Source organism: Eptesicus fuscus, chromosome 15, assembly GCF_027574615.1.
Source record: "Eptesicus fuscus isolate TK198812 chromosome 15, DD_ASM_mEF_20220401, whole genome shotgun sequence".
In the NCBI taxonomy this organism is placed as follows: domain Eukaryota; kingdom Metazoa; phylum Chordata; class Mammalia; order Chiroptera; family Vespertilionidae; genus Eptesicus; species Eptesicus fuscus.
The window spans coordinates 74,255,000-74,269,743 of NC_072487.1; the positions used below are offsets into that span (position 1 = coordinate 74,255,000).

The 14,744-nt window shown below is 55.0% G+C and overlaps 2 protein-coding genes across 2 annotated transcripts in view; one reads left to right on the top strand and one right to left on the bottom strand.

The window, feature by feature from the left end:
* SPTAN1 (spectrin alpha, non-erythrocytic 1) overlaps window positions 1-492 on the top strand; it is a 60,642-nt gene extending 60,150 nt beyond the window's left edge. The window contains exon 55 of the mRNA XM_054727433.1: window positions 16-492. Coding sequence (XP_054583408.1) covers window positions 16-141 — 126 coding nt within the window. The 3' untranslated portion in view covers window positions 142-492. The remainder of the gene's footprint in view (window positions 1-15) is intronic.
* Window positions 491-13,470, bottom strand: DYNC2I2 (dynein 2 intermediate chain 2). Its single transcript, XM_008152555.3, has 9 exons — window positions 13,270-13,470; window positions 7,915-8,163; window positions 3,811-3,920; window positions 3,156-3,313; window positions 2,550-2,659; window positions 1,945-2,112; window positions 1,484-1,716; window positions 1,029-1,186; window positions 491-833 (listed from the first exon to the last, which is right to left on the bottom strand). Exons 1-9 carry the CDS (start codon window positions 13,453-13,455, stop codon window positions 595-597), a joined length of 1,611 nt encoding a protein of 536 aa, XP_008150777.2. The 5' UTR covers window positions 13,456-13,470; the 3' UTR covers window positions 491-594.
* Between the last annotated feature and the right edge of the window lie 1,274 nt (window positions 13,471-14,744).

Sequence of the window (14,744 nt, forward strand, 5' to 3'; positions counted from 1 at the left end):
CCTCTTCCCCTCCAGAACCTGACTCGGGAACAAGCCGACTACTGCGTCTCCCACATGAAGCCCTATGTGGACGGCAAGGGCCGGGAGCTCCCCACGGCTTTTGACTACGTGGAATTCACCCGCTCGCTCTTCGTGAATTGATCCTCCGCTCCTAGGTTAGCCTGGCCCGTGCTGCTTGCCCTGCCGCCGCCTTGCTGCATGTCAACTCATCTCTGTGCTCTTAAGGAGAATATTCTAGACAGTTACTTCCCACTGTAACCTTAACCTGCTTAGCTTGGGATGAAACGTAGTAGAAAATGGTGCTTCGATGAACTGCTTCTGGTCCAGTCACAGTCGCCAGGTTGCAGGGGGACCCAGATTCCTTTGAAGCCAGCTGCCCCATTCCGACTCCAGAAAAATCTAGGCAGCTGGCTGGTTTCCCTCTTGTTCTCCCTCCACCCACCCACGTTTGTTTTCATGTAAAAGACAAATAAATGACAACTCTCCCCAAAACAGTTGCCTGTCTTCATTTAGCTTCCATCAGAAATACAAAGCTCAGCACAGATGCAGCCTCACCCTCTACTGAGTGAGGGACACTGGGCCACAGCTTTGTCCTCAGGTGGCCACCTCCGCTGCCAGCTGCTCTAAGTCCTCTGTTTCTGAGGGCCCTTGTTCAGTGAACTCGGTGCTCAGCTGCCATACCTTCACGGTGCCCGTGGCATCGCCGGCCGCCAGGAGCTGCGTTTGCTGGCAATTGAATTCAAGACAGTAGACCGGGCTTCCATCCTGGGTTTGCCTGACTGAGACGGTGGGCTTCTGGGAGCTTTTCTGGAGATCAAACAGCTGCACGTCGCCTTCGCGGAGAGAGATTGTGGGGTGAGAGGTCTGACCTCTTCCCGGTTCCCTGTGCACTTGGGGAGAGAGACTCCAGAGGCCTCAGGCTGCCCCGTTCAGCTCCTTCCCACACGAGGGAAGGCACCACCCAGGTGCAGCCTCTCCCCAGACTCCCAGGGCACTTCCCTGGATCCAACCCGGGGTCCGCTGCCTACCTTCTCCAGAAGCTGCCGCAAACACCAAGGGACGCACTGGGGACCAGCGCACGGCAAACAGGTACTTGTGGGACAGCTGCAGGGAGGTCAGGGGCTGCGCCTGCAGCAGGGAGTACAGGTGGGCGTGGCCATCGGTCCCCGCGCTCAGGAAGAGGTTCCTGGACGGGAGGTGGGGCGGAAAGCCAGGCGAGCGGATGAGTGCGGGTGTCCAGTACGGCTGGGCCTTCCTGCCAGACTTCTAGGCTCTGGGGCTCCTGGAAAGCCTCCCGGACCCCCAAACCTGGGGTCCTCAGTCAGAGGGCCGACACCAGAGCTCACACGGAGAAACCTGGGCCCAGAAAGACTGCAGGTCCTTTGAGCAGGTACATGGTGAGGCCTAGTGGGGCTCCCTCACCCTCCCAGTGCCAGGGGCCCTGTGGCAGGTGGAGGACGCCCCCCGGCCGGGCCTTCCCTACCTGTGGAAGGGGGAACAGCTCACAGAGTAGACAGGACCCCCATGGGGGGAGAAGGTGAACTGCGCCGGGGCCCGCAGGCACACAGAGCTGGGCATCCGCGTGAGAGCCACCTCTTCCACTGCCAGGGAGCACTTGAGCGGGAAGCCGCCTTCCGTGCCCAGAACAAAAAGGCTGGGGTCAAAGCCGGAGAAAGCCACCGCCGTGGTTCCTACCTCGGTCTCCCCGCGGTGAGGCTGCGGAGAAAGGGACAGCAGAGCTGAGGGAAGCTGGTTAGTGTCCCCAAGGAGCCCAGGCATGTCATGACGCTGTGGCCTAAAGAGCTTCCGCAGCAAGTCCTGGCTCAGCTGGTGGCACCACTGCCAGTGCCCCCTGGTCCAGCTGCCCCCGAGGCTCACTCCTCAGGGAGGTCCCACAGGCCGGAGCTGCCTTCGGGGCCATTTCTGGGGTTAGCGGCCTCGTACCTTCTTCAGCTTGGTGTTCCGCGGCAGCTGCTGCACAACCAGGGCAAAGCCCTCCGTGAGCTGCAGCTGGCCCGGCCCGGCCGCCTGCCAGAGCAGCACCTTCCCGTCAGTGGCCACACTCAGCACCCGGAAGCGGTGGCTGTAGCGGGGCTCAGGAAGCCAAACCACCTGGGACAACAGGGTGTGCGACAAGGTTGAGAAAGGGACGCCTGCTGCCTGGCCTAACCCCCCACCTCCCAAATGTCATCCCCCGTGCCCCTCCCCTTCTCTTCCAGAAAAGAAAAACGAATCCCACGGCTTAGGCCTGGGAGTCAGCCAGCAGGGGCAGGCACGGAGGGTTCCAAGGGTTCCCAGAAAGCCAGGACAGTTGGAGGCTGGGAATGGCCCTGGGGGTGGCTCCTGAGGGGGTGGGGATGACTCATGTCCTGGGAGCTCCAAGAATGCTGAAGGCAGCTGTCCAACTGCCAACCCCTGGTGACCTTCCTCCATGCCTGTGCCAAGGGGGCACCCTCTCTCCTGCTCTGCCTCAAGCCGGCCCTCAACAGCAAGGCCCAGCTCAGAGAGGAGAGGTGCCCCCTGGCACACCCAAAACCGGCTGCTCTGACCTGGTACACAGGGTCTGTGTGTGTGTCGTCCGTCAGGCCTGTGCGCCAGAGCAGTGGGTCCTCAGGACGGCTCATGTCCCACACCAGCACCTCGCCACTGTAGAGCCCCCCTGTGGGACCAAGCAGGCCGGGACAGGAGCTGACCCAGGCCCAGCACCTGCCCTCCCGCCCACTGAGCCAGGATGTAGAGCCACTTCCCGAAAACCATCCAGAGGAAAAGTCCGACCCCCCAGCAGGCCTCACTGTCCTGCTGTGCTTCACCCAGGACGCTCCTCCCACTGCCAGGCTGAGCTCCCCTGCCCAGCAGTGAGTCCCTCTCCCTATCACCACTGGCTCCTACCACCGACGGCAGCCCCCGAGGTGCCTGCTCTGGTCCTGGCCAAGCTGCACCTCTGACTCAACTAAGGACACGTCTCCTCTTCCTCCAAGCTCCACACCCGGCACAGGCCCCCTCAGCATTCTCACCTGAGCACAGGGTCACCTGTGGTCTCTGCCTCTCAGGAGCTCTGCCCTGACTGTGCCCAGGGACCGAGGGCCCCCTGGAGAACCCCCCTTTGCCACCCTCTGCAGGTGGAAAGCAGACGCAGGGCAGGCTGAGCAGCTCACCTGCAATATGAGATGGCTGCGTGGGGTGGAAGGCCAGGCACATAACCGCGCTGGGCACCTCCACCACTGCTGACGGCTGCCGGGGGTTCAGGCCTCGCCGGTCCAGGTTCCAGGCACACACGAAGGACTTCAGCGTGCTCCAGTCCCCGTCATCCAGGCTGCACGGGGACATGCCCAAGCTGGCTCTGCCCCTCGGCCCGGGGCTTCATCCCGACCCACCCTCCAGCCCCACTACCCACAGATGGGCCTGTGTCCCCATCATACCTGCTGTACTTAGTAACAAAGTGGCACAGGCTTCTTCATGGCACCCCGAGGGCATGACTTTCTCTGGAAAATGGTCCCCGGGAACCAAGAATGGGCCCACACAATGGTGGGTGGGGGAACCCTCACACATCAGGAAACTGCTCATGGAGAAGGCGAGGCAGGCCCAGGGCTCACTGCCCAGGACTGGCCAGTGGGCACTATGAGTCCTGGGCTCGAAGCCCCTCCCTCCGTTACCACCCCACTGCCCGGGCAGCCTTGAGAAGAAAGAGTCCCAGAATGACCAAGCTCTGGGCCAACCCTTCACAGGCCAACCCTGTGCAGACAGGGCAACAGATTCAGATGAGGGCCCGAGGGCCTCCCACTGCCCACACCTGCCCCTGCAGCCACTCACCGGCCATAGGAACAGGCCACCACAGAGCCCGTGCTGTTCCAGGAGACACTGGTCACATGCAGACCCTGCCCTTGGGCTGGGGGATAGCCCAGGGTGTGCAGGCAGGTCACCTGCAAGAGACAGGCCATCCCCAACCCTGAGCCCAAAAGCCACCCAGCAGTGGCCGCGATCCCGCCTGACAAAAAGCACAGCCCGGGGCCTCCCAAAGCCCTGGGAGCTGTCTGCGTCCGCCATGCAGCTCTGGCGGAAAATGTGGCGCCTTCATCCTGACATCTCCCCTCAAGAACGCGTCCAGAGTCCAGAGGCAGGGAGGGCCTTGGGAAGACACCAGGCCCGGGATTATGGCTGGACCCTGTTCTCACACAATTTCAAACCAACCCTTTGTCCAGCATGCCCCTCTGTGCACACTCCCCGCTGGCTAGTCCCTCGGTAGCGGTCTCCATTATCAGATCAACTGCCGCTACATCACAGCACTGTGTTCCAGTAATCCTTCTTTTACTTAATAATGCCCCATTCACATAACTTTTATTACAGTATATTATAATTGTCCTAGTTTATTATTGTTGTTGTTCACCCCTTACTGTGCCTATTTATATGCTAAACTTTGTCATTAGTATGCATATATAGAAAAAAAACATTGTACATACAGTAACCTAACCTAACGTCACCAACAGGTTCTGCAACTTTAAGTGAAACCATGTATAATGAACCGAGTTTTATCAGAGGCTAACTGATATAAACAAGAGGTAAGTTCCTAAGCATCTTACCAACATTATAATGAAATGACCTGAATAAAACACTATTCCAGGACCTACTGTATAGGGTTCGGTACTATCTACAGTTTCATGCATCCACTGGGGGTCTTAGAACATATCCCCCATGGATAAGGGGGAACTATTATATATACATTATTATTTATCATAACACGATAATTACAATGATTGTGCAAACTATACTAATAAAAGGGTAATATGCTAATTAGACTAGGAGACCTTCCAGGAGACCTTCTGGACGTCCTTCCAGACAAAGCCATGGAGGCGGGGCCAAGGCAGAGGCAGTTAGGGGCGATCAGGCCAGCAGGCAGGTGAGTGGTTAGGAGCCAGCAGTCCCAAATTGTGAGAGAGATGTCCCATATTGGAGAGAGTGTAGGCTGGGCTGAGGGACACCCCCCACCCCCACTGTGCACGAATTTCGTGCACCAGGCCACTAGTTTACAACATAAAAAATGATACTATGAAGGGAGGAAATTAGGGGATAATAGGGCTGTTTTATACTTCAATTTGGGGTATGTGTTTGCCAACACAGAATAGGCTTTGCTTCTGACCAGAAAAGACCCTAAGGTTGGCCACAGGGACTCAGCTGGCAGCAACACACGTATGGGAAGCAAGGGGTAGGAAATGCCACAGCAAAGAGATCAATGGGAGGCCCATCGGGGATTGCTTCCGTATCTCTGGTTTCTAAGTGTTGGCAATGTTGTCGCATTGTTTATAGAATTTTTAGATTATGAGCGGCACCTCAGCCTTTCCGGGGCTCCTGCAGCAATGCCAAGGACAGTGGTGAGTGTCAAGGCCAACCCCTGACAACAGCAGACAGAAAAACCGCACATCGGCCAAAAAAAGTAATTCCACTCGATGGGGAATAAACTAGAAATTGATGCAAAAGAAGAAAAGGTAAGGGATTCACTGTAGTTCTGTTATATAACAGCAAAATTTGAAAACACTCCTCTACTTGACATTCGGGGTCAGCTAGAAACTTTGGGGCTATCTGGGGCTGCACACCACATGGCCACTCAAACACAGGGTGCGGCCCAGCCTCCCGCCTGTTACCTGTGGGAGGAGGATACATTTCTAGAAGCGAAGCTGCTGCCTGGATGCCCAGCAGCTGGGACTCAGCTAGAGGATAGTGTGTCTGTGCAGCGGGATACGATGTAACTGCTGGGAAGATGGGGCACCTCTATAGGAACTGACGTGGAGAGCTCTGGTTAGTAAGAAAGGTCACAACCAGCCCTGGCCGGTGTGGCTCATTGGTCAGAGCATTAGCCTGAAGGGTCTAGGGTTTGATTCCCAGCCAAGGGCACGTACCTGGATTGCAGGTTCCATGCCCAGCCAGGTTGGGGTGAGTGTGGGAGGCAACCAGTTGATGTGTCTCTCTCACATCGATGTTTCTCTCTCTCTCTCTCTCCCTCCCTTACTCCCTCCTTTCTACTCTCTCTGAAAAACAAAGGAAAAAATATCCTTAGGTGAGGGGGAGGAGGAGGAAGAGGAGGAAGAAGAAGAAGAAGCATAGAGGTCCTGGCCGGGTAGCTCAGTTAGTTAGAGCATCATCACAATACACTAAGGTTGTGGCTTTGATCCCTGGTCAGGACACATAAAAGGATCAACCAATGAATGTATAAATGAATAGAACAACAATCTCAATCTCTCTCTCTCTCTCTCTCTTTCTCTCAAATCAATTTTTAAAAATAGGTATTTCTAAAAGAGGATAAAATAATACACACATGGACCAAACTAATCCATAGAAATGTGGAAAAGCCCTAATAATAAAGAACACAAAGCTTAACCTCTCTGAATGCAACTGTAACACGGGGCCTAAACAATGCCGAGGGGGCAGAGAGAGAGGACACGCTGACATTTTAATGTTCATTACCTGCTCCTGTGCCCTGCTTAAAAAGATACAATGACTCCACGCTTTGGTTTGGCCTTCGCAACTGTTTTTCAGAGCGATTTTCAGGATTTCTCTCACATAAACTGATGCCATACCCACCAGTGATTTGATGGGAACACGGCAGCTGTCTATCACTGGAGACAGACGGAGGGAAGACGGAGGAGAGGGCAAGAAAAGGGCTGAAGACCTCTGAATATGTAACTGCTCATCTCAGTTCTAAAGGAGGAAACATATAGAAAAAAGAAGTGTGGCCCTCGCTGGTTTGGCTCAGTGGATAGAGCATCGGCCTACGGACTGAGAGGTCCCAGGTTCGATTCTGGTCAAGGGCACATGCCCAGGTTGCAGGCTTGATCCCCAGCAGGGGGCGTGCAGGAGGCAACCGATCATTCTCTCTCATCATTGATGTTTCTCTCTCTCTCCCTCTCTGAAATCAATCAAAAATATATATATATATATTAAATTAAATATTTATATTATTTTTTTTTTTAAAGTGTGGCCCTGGCCGGTGTGGCTCAGTTGATTAAATATCATCCCATGCTCCAAAAGGCTGCCAGTTCAGTTCCTGTCGGGGCACATACCCAGGTTTCAGGTTTGATCCCTGGTTGGGGTGTGTAAGGGAGGCAACCAATGTTTCTCTCTCTCCCCCTTCGAATCCATAAGAACATTGTTTAAGTGTGAACCAGAACACAAAAGGCGCTGCAGACTGGGGTACTTAGCACTGAGTGAGCAGTGTGTCCACAGGCAACCAGCTGGGGAGAGTGCGATCCAGCCCAGTGGGAAGCAACAGCCAAGAGCGCTTCCTTCCTTCAGAGGCTCCCTGACCTCACAGCCCAGGCCGTCTGTCTGGCTGAGTTTACAGTGACGGCTCTGAGCTGTGCCTGCAGAGCAAAACGACCTGGAGATGCTGAAGTCACTAGAGCACAGTGGTGACACCAGACAGACCAAGACTCAAATCCCAGCTCAGCTGGATACAGGGATGTGACCTTGGACAAGTCACCTAGCCTCTCTGAGCCTTTTCCACAAGATCCTGACAGCTCTCATACTGGTCCCGAGGAGGCAACGGGAGGCACAGAGAAAGCCCTCGCCGCAGTGCCCGGGGAGACGCCGAGTGAGCGATGGAGAGAACACGATGCGGACTGGGACCGCCCAGTCACACTGCCCCTGCTGCCACTAGCTATTCTGGACAAGTTACTGCAACGCTGAGTGTCCATTTCCCAAACGCAGAATGGAGACAACGATGGCACCTACTTCCAGGGCAGCAGAGACCACTGACGCCTTCTTACAGAGCAGCGCTCAGCACGGGCAGAGTCAGACCCGGTGACGGCTGTTACCATGACTGGTATTATTTGGGCGGAACAAAAGACGGACTTAAAATGAGACTGAGGCCTGACCTGAGGCAGAGGAGGGGGCATCCCAGGCCCTCCGGTTCTAGGTTCCTACCGTCTGCTGCGGCTCGGTCCAGTTCACCTCGAAGCCATCGAACGCGTGGCTCTGCCGATTCTTGTGCAGCTCTCGGATGACCATGGCCTCCACTCTCCGAAGAAAGGCTGCGAGCCCGGGGCCGTCGTGCCGGGGCCCAGGCAGCGCGCCCACCGGCACGGGGGGCTCGGTCTGTACCTGGGCATCGGCATGCTTCCGGGTCTGAGCGGACGCCTCGGCAGTGGCAATGCTGACCGTCTGGCAACTTTTCTGGAGAAGATCAAAACCCCAGTCACCAGCCAGCTCACTCCCAGCATCACCTGCCCAGGGCACTCACCCGCTCTGCTGAACTCTCCTTCCATGTGGCTGCTTACCCTCAGGCTAATGGTCCTCAATTAATTCTGTCCTTTTCCTCCTTAAGTAGCTCATCTTTCTCAGGGGGTACCCAACCAGTGTGGTGTGGGTGGAGATGACCCCTCCGACCTCCCTGGTTGGGTAAGGGAGGCAACCAATGTTTCTCTCTCACTGAGGTGGGGAGAGGTACACATGACCTTGAAGACAGTCATGACCTCTAGTCGCTTAGAGCACTGGGTCCCCGCAGCCACTGTGCTTGGTTCAGAGGGCCCACGTGACCCAGTAAGCGCCTGCCCTAGGGCTTTAAGGGACAGACCCTTTTTGGTGAGGTTTCCAGAGTGCCCTTTTGAGATACTGACAGCTGTGAGTCATGTAACAACTTTAAACAAATGATGTGAAAGGAAACCAACTTTATCCTAACTTATCTGCCATAAACAAGTTCCTACAGCATCTCATCAACATCGAGGACCGGTGGAATCTTAGAGCCAACAGTGGCTCACTTCACACACATTAGAACCTCTGGCCACCAGCAGAACACCCCAGCTTCTCCCTCCCTTGGCAGGCAGCCCTCTCTAGTGGGGTACCCACCCCGTCCCCGTGATCAAAGGAAACACATGTCTGTGATGAGTTACTGGTTGAAGGCAGGTTACTCCCCAGCTGTCCTCTCCTTCACCCTGCCATCCGTCTCAAGTTCCTAGTCCCTTGTTGAGCTGGGCACAGCGACAGACATCCGATCAAGGCAGGAACTACAGCCCACCTTCCTCACAATCATGACCAATCCTTACCAAATGGGGGGTCCTACAGCCCCGAGATTATTGTCACCTACGAGACTCTCCTCGCGTAGTCACTCATCAGGCACCTGCGTCCACAGGGCAGGGCCAGGCACCAGGCCAGTTAGGGAGCTGGGAGGCTGGAAGCTTCCAGGGCAGCCCCTGGTAGAACATGGAGCACACTCAGCACATCCCCATGTTCCCCTCACATTCTAGTAAACTCGCTGCTTGTCCATCATTAAACCTGAGTTCCTCCAGCATAAGAACTGTCTGCTCTGTCTTGGTGTGTCCAGCACTTTCCTGGTATTTGGCACATAGTACAAGTTCATGTATACTATATATGCACGTGTGTATATGTCCATACACATATATGCACACACATACATTTACTAAGCATCCACTTGCCAGGCACTGTGTGGGTACCATGGATACAGCAGGGAAGGAAAAGGGCAACAGGCGTGCAGCTGAGTAACGTACAGGGCTCGGTGCAGACAAGTAAACAACCCGCCAACGGCGCTAACGCAGCGGAGCGTGGGAGAGCAGGCAACAGCGAGGGCGGCCCCGGGGCGGGTGGCAAAGGAGCCTCTCGGGAAGATGGCATTTGAGCTGAGGTGTGAAGGACAAGGAGCCAGCCAAGTGGAGAGCAAGCGGCAGGAAACAGTTTCAGATGGGGCGGGGGAGGGGGGTGGAGGGGGGAGCGAGAGGTCAGAGCAAAACCCATCAGCAGAAGAGGTCCGGTGCCGGGGCCTGGGGAGTGGGGGAAGGTGCACGTGGGAAGGAATCGGAGAGCCAGGTCGGAGTTAGGGTTTCCCTCTAGGTGTGAGCCACCGGGCGGCGTGAGCAGGGCCATGACATGGCACTGGGCTGGGCCTCTCCGGCTGCGCGGGGAGAAGTGGGGGAGCAGCAGAGGGACAGGTGTCCCTGCTTTGAGACCCAGGGGAATGTGAGGGCGAATTCTAGAACAGGGAAGCAGTTCTGCGGGACCGCCTTTAGACTGAGATGCCTTTCACACATCCAGAGGTCGCAGGCACGAGGTTCTGGAATGCAGCCGACCAGACAGAACTTGAAGCCACAGAACTGGAGGAGTCCACCAGGGAGCGTGCACCTGAGGAATTCCTATCTTAATCTGCAGAGGGCCAGATCCTGGACTTCGGTTTGAGATGCAGGTGTACAGAGTCTGGGGGATTGTGCTTGGGCGCTCACGTGATTTCTTCTGCCAAATGGGTCTTGTTAGAATACTTCTGAGGGATGCAACGAGATTGCTGATCAAGCTTGAAAGCCCAGTGCTATTCAGGTGGAGGGAGTTGTGAGTCTTCAGGGACCAGTCCAGCTGCCTGAGATAGAGGGCTCCTAACCATCCCCCTGTTCCTCTGCTTTCTCTCTTTTTAAAAAATATGATTTCAGAGACGAAGAAACATCAATAAGAATCATTGATTGGCTGCCTCCTGCACGCCCCCTACTGGGGGTTGAGCCTGCAACCTGGGCATGTGCTCTTGACAGGAACTGAATCCTGGACCCTTCAGTCTGCAGGCCACTGAGCCAAACCGGCTAGGAGGGCCCTCTGCTGTTTCTCAAACTTGGCTGACATTGGAATGACCTGGAGACTGGAAAATGAATGCCTGGGGCATACCCTTCAGCGATTCTGGCTTAATTGGCAAGTGGTTTGACCTTCGACTCTGGTTTTATTAAAGCTCCCAGGCCATTCTAAATATTAAACTCCCAGGAAAATTTGACTACCACTGATTTAATCCATCATACTTCCCAAGAGAACTACCTTTCTGAAGCCCAATTCTAAATGTAGGGCGCATTTTTCTTTCTTTTTTAAAAAACTGTGGTAATGCCCTGGCCAGTGGTTCTCAGTGGTTAAGAGCGTCACCCTATGCACCAAAGGGTCATGGGTTCCATTCCCAGTCAAGGGCATATGCCTGGGTTGCAGGTTAGATCCCCGACCTGGTCATGGAGCATTGGGAAGGCAACGAATCACTGTCTCTCTCACATTGATGCTTCTTTCTCTGCCTGTGCCCCCCTCCCTCCCTCCTTCCTTTCCACTCTATCTAAAATCAATGGGAACATATCCTTGAACCCCAGAGCAGTCTGACCTGTGACACTAAATTGTCTCCCAGTCTTGGGGTTCTCTCCCAGTCTCAAATCCTGGCTCAGTTGGTTGGAGCATCAACAAAAACAACAACAAAATTGTGGTAATGCCCAGCGGCTGCCCGTGGACCTCTGAGCCAGGAGGTCATGGTTTGATGCTGGCCAGGGTGCATGCCTGGGTTGCGGGCTCAATCCCCAGTATGGGATGTGCAGGAGGCAGCCAATCGATGATTCTCTCTCATCCAGCCAATCGATGATCTCTCCCTCTCCCTTCCTCTCTGAAATCAATAAAAAATATTTATTTTTTAAAAATCTCCTTCAGTAAAATAGGAGGCTGATTCAAGTGAACCACCCTTACAAATAAAAGCCTAGAATCAGTTCTACAGGTTAAAACTATCGACGACAAAATTAACACGCTTCAATCACATTCTTTAAAAAACAACAAAAGCCTGAATCAGTGTTCCCAACCTGGAGTCTTCTAAAATCGGAATCTTCAGCAAGCAAGAGGCCAAGTGCTTCTTTAAAAGCCAGTGAGTTACACGTGTACCTGTGATAAGGATATAATTAAATATCCACTGCCTTTACTTTTAACCAGAATGGTTCCTGCGCAGCATGGGCAAGAGGCAGTGCGCTGAAGCCTGGCTTGAGACCTGCACACCATCTCCCTGAGGCAGGTGGGGAACACCCCCCGCGGAGGCATTACGGGGGCGAGTTAATTAAACGTTTGATCAAATATAGCTGATAATTTTTAAGCTGATAATTCTGTGTGGCCCATGAATGATGTTATAAATATCCAGACGGCCCTTCCCCGCCCCTGGCCTAAGGCAAGAAGTGTGGGTGAGGACCTGAGCTCTTCGGCCACCTGTGTAGCAAACTCAACCTCAATTTTCTCTCCTGGGAAATCCTATCACCCTGCTGACCTGCCTCTCTGCTTACCCTGCCTGACCTCACCTGGGGCCATTCTCCCTGCCCCTCAGTCCTCTCCAGCCCCGCCTGCCTCCTCAGATTTGCTCTGACCCCACAGGCTTTGCATCTGCAGTTTGCTCTGCCAGGACCCTTCTACCTTAGACATCCCCGTGGCTAACTCTCTCACTCCAGTCTGTTTCAATGTCACGCTCTCAGTGAGGCCCACTCTGCAACTCACCGTCTCACTCCCCAACCCATCCTTTAAAAAAAAAAAGTTTTAAAAAATTCTTTTTTAACACATTTGTATCCATTTCAGAGAGGGAGGGAGAGAAACATCAATGATGAGAAGCACTGATCAGCTGCCTCCTGCACGCCCCGGACTGGGGCTCGAGCCCGAAACCAAGGTTCCTACCCTTGACTGAAATCTAACCCGGGACCCTTCAGTCCGCAGGCCGATGCTCTATCCACTGAGCAAACCGGCCAGGGCTTATTTTATTTTATTTTAGAAAAAGCAAGGGAGGCAGGAAGGAAGGGAGGGACGGACGGACGGACGGACAGACAGACATCGATCGGCTGCCTCCCAAACGCGCCCGACCGGTTCCTCCCGGACCGAACCCGCCCCCTTTCTGGTGCACGGGACGACGCTCCAACCGAGCCACCGAGCCAGGACCCAAACCATCCTGCTGTCCCCTCGCCCTTCTTTATCGTGTCCGTGGCACCCAACACGCTGCTCAGTTCACGTACACGTGGTTTACTTTCCAGCCCCGCAAACAGCCGCCCACGTGGCTCCGGGAGGAGCCCAGCGCCGAGCGCCCGCACCGCCGGCGCCCAGTGCGCACGCAGGCCCCTCGGGAGACCGGCACCCCGGGCGCTGCCCCCAGCTCCCCAAAGCACCTCTTTTTGTGCGCTTTTGATTAAACCGCAAGAACCGGCTTATCTAGCGCTGAAGGTGCAGTGTGCGCATTTTTTTAAACGAAACAGAAGGTCAAATGCTGAAAACCTGCAGTTCACACAAAATCCTTCCCAACTTAGGGCTGTTAGAGGTTTCTTTAAAAAACAACAAAAACGCCTTTAGGTTGCTGTTCAAAGACTGAGGAAACTGGGGCGAAAGCATCCCAAAGGTCAGTTCCTGTATATATTAAAATATTAAAATATAGGAAGAAAACGGTGGGACGCCAGAACCTGGCCCGGCGGCCTCGCGCGGCCCTCACCCTGCCGCCCGCGTCGCCCCGAGCCGGGCCCGCGCCCTCACCGTCTCCCCGCGGATGCCCTGGGCGCCCCTCCACTGGGAAGGCACGGACACCACGCCCAGGGTCTCGTCCCGCAGCGGCCCCGGCCGCCCGGGCCCCTCCGCGCTCGCAGCCCCGCCTGTCGCCAGCGCCACGGCACGCCCGCTTCCCGCCAGACAGAGCTGCCTGGGCTGCGCGCGGGTTGCCATGGAGACGGCTCCGCCCTCTCGCGCCGGCGCACTCCAGCACGACCTTCGCCCCCGCACCTCCAGAGCGGAAGCCTGGGGCAGTGAGGCTATCGGCGCCATCTTTGAATTGGTCAGAACGCTTCCTTCAAGACCCAGAAAAAAGAGATCAATTATTCTTTTCAGCCGGTGCTATGAGAATGACCAGTTTTAGATACACCATCCCCCGAACTGGCACGCTTGAGGCATGCGCGGCTTCTCCCGTGAGGAGGGAAGTGCGAAAGTGAGCCGCCCGCGCCAGGCTCAAAGATGGCGCTGAGCGGGCGGGCGCCTGGGCGAGCGCGGGAGGCTGCGGCCTGGCAGGCAGGCGAGTTCTAAGACCTGCAGGCCCTGGAGCCGCAGGGCAGCCTGGGCCTCCCAGCAGAGCCAGGTCCGCGCTGCTCCAGTGGGCGGCCACCCCCAACTCAAGTGCTCGGCCTCTGATCACCTCCAGGTTCTGCCCCAATAGAAGGATCATTTAAAATACCCGTATGCGGAGCCAGTGGATAGGTGGAAGGCCCAAATGAGGTTGCCTACAGAAAAAGCCTTGTTAAATCGAAAGTGAAGACCCAGTTATTGGCCCAGCGGGTTTGGCTCAGTGGATAGAGCCTTGGCCCAGGGACTGAAGGGTCTGGGGTTCGATTCCGGTCAAGGGCATGTACCTCGGTTGCAGGCTTGAGGCAACCAATCAATGTTTCTCTCTCTGTCTCTCCCCTCCACTCTCTCTAAAAATCAATGGAAAAGTAAAAGTTATTTTTTTATTTTATTTATTTTTTTTAATATATTTTATTGATTTTTTACAGAGAGGAAGGGAGAGGGATAGAGAGCTAGAAACATCGATGAGAGAGAATCATCGACCAGCTGCCTCCTGCACACCCCCTACCAGGGATGTGCCCGCAGCCAATGTACATGCCCTTGACCGGAATCGAACCTGGGACCTTTCAGTCCGCAGGCCGACGCTCTATCCATTGAGCCAAACCGGTTTCGGCAAAAGTTATTTTTTTTAAAAAGACCCCGTTATTGACTGGGTACTATATGTCAGGCAAAGAGCCCAAACCTTTACGTGTGTTGCTCTTATTAAAGCCTCAAAACAAGGCTAGGAAGAAGCAAATGTCTTATGCCACATGAGCGTGCTGATGGTCAGAGTCATGCCCCAGGTCACCCAGTAAAGCCCATAAACATCTGCCCAAGACCCCCCCACACACAGGGCTGCTTGGCCCCAAAGCCCTGTCCTGAGCCTCTTGGCTCGACCCTCCCCGTGCACACCCTGGCTA

What these genes read in the sequence shown, in the direction of transcription:
- DYNC2I2 (XM_008152555.3), bottom strand. Translation starts at nt 13,455, where the DNA reads ATGGCAACCCGCGCGCAGCCCAGGCAGCTCTGTCTGGCGGGAAGCGGG. An exon ending in AGGGCATCCGCGGGGAGACG is followed by an intron (nt 8,164 to 13,269) that starts GTGAGGGCGCGG and finishes GATCTTCTCCAG; the next exon opens with AAAAGTTGCCAGACGGTCAG. An exon ending in TGCGGCAGCTTCTGGAGAAG is followed by an intron (nt 834 to 1,028) that starts GTAGGCAGCGGA and finishes CTCTCCGCGAAG; the next exon opens with GCGACGTGCAGCTGTTTGAT.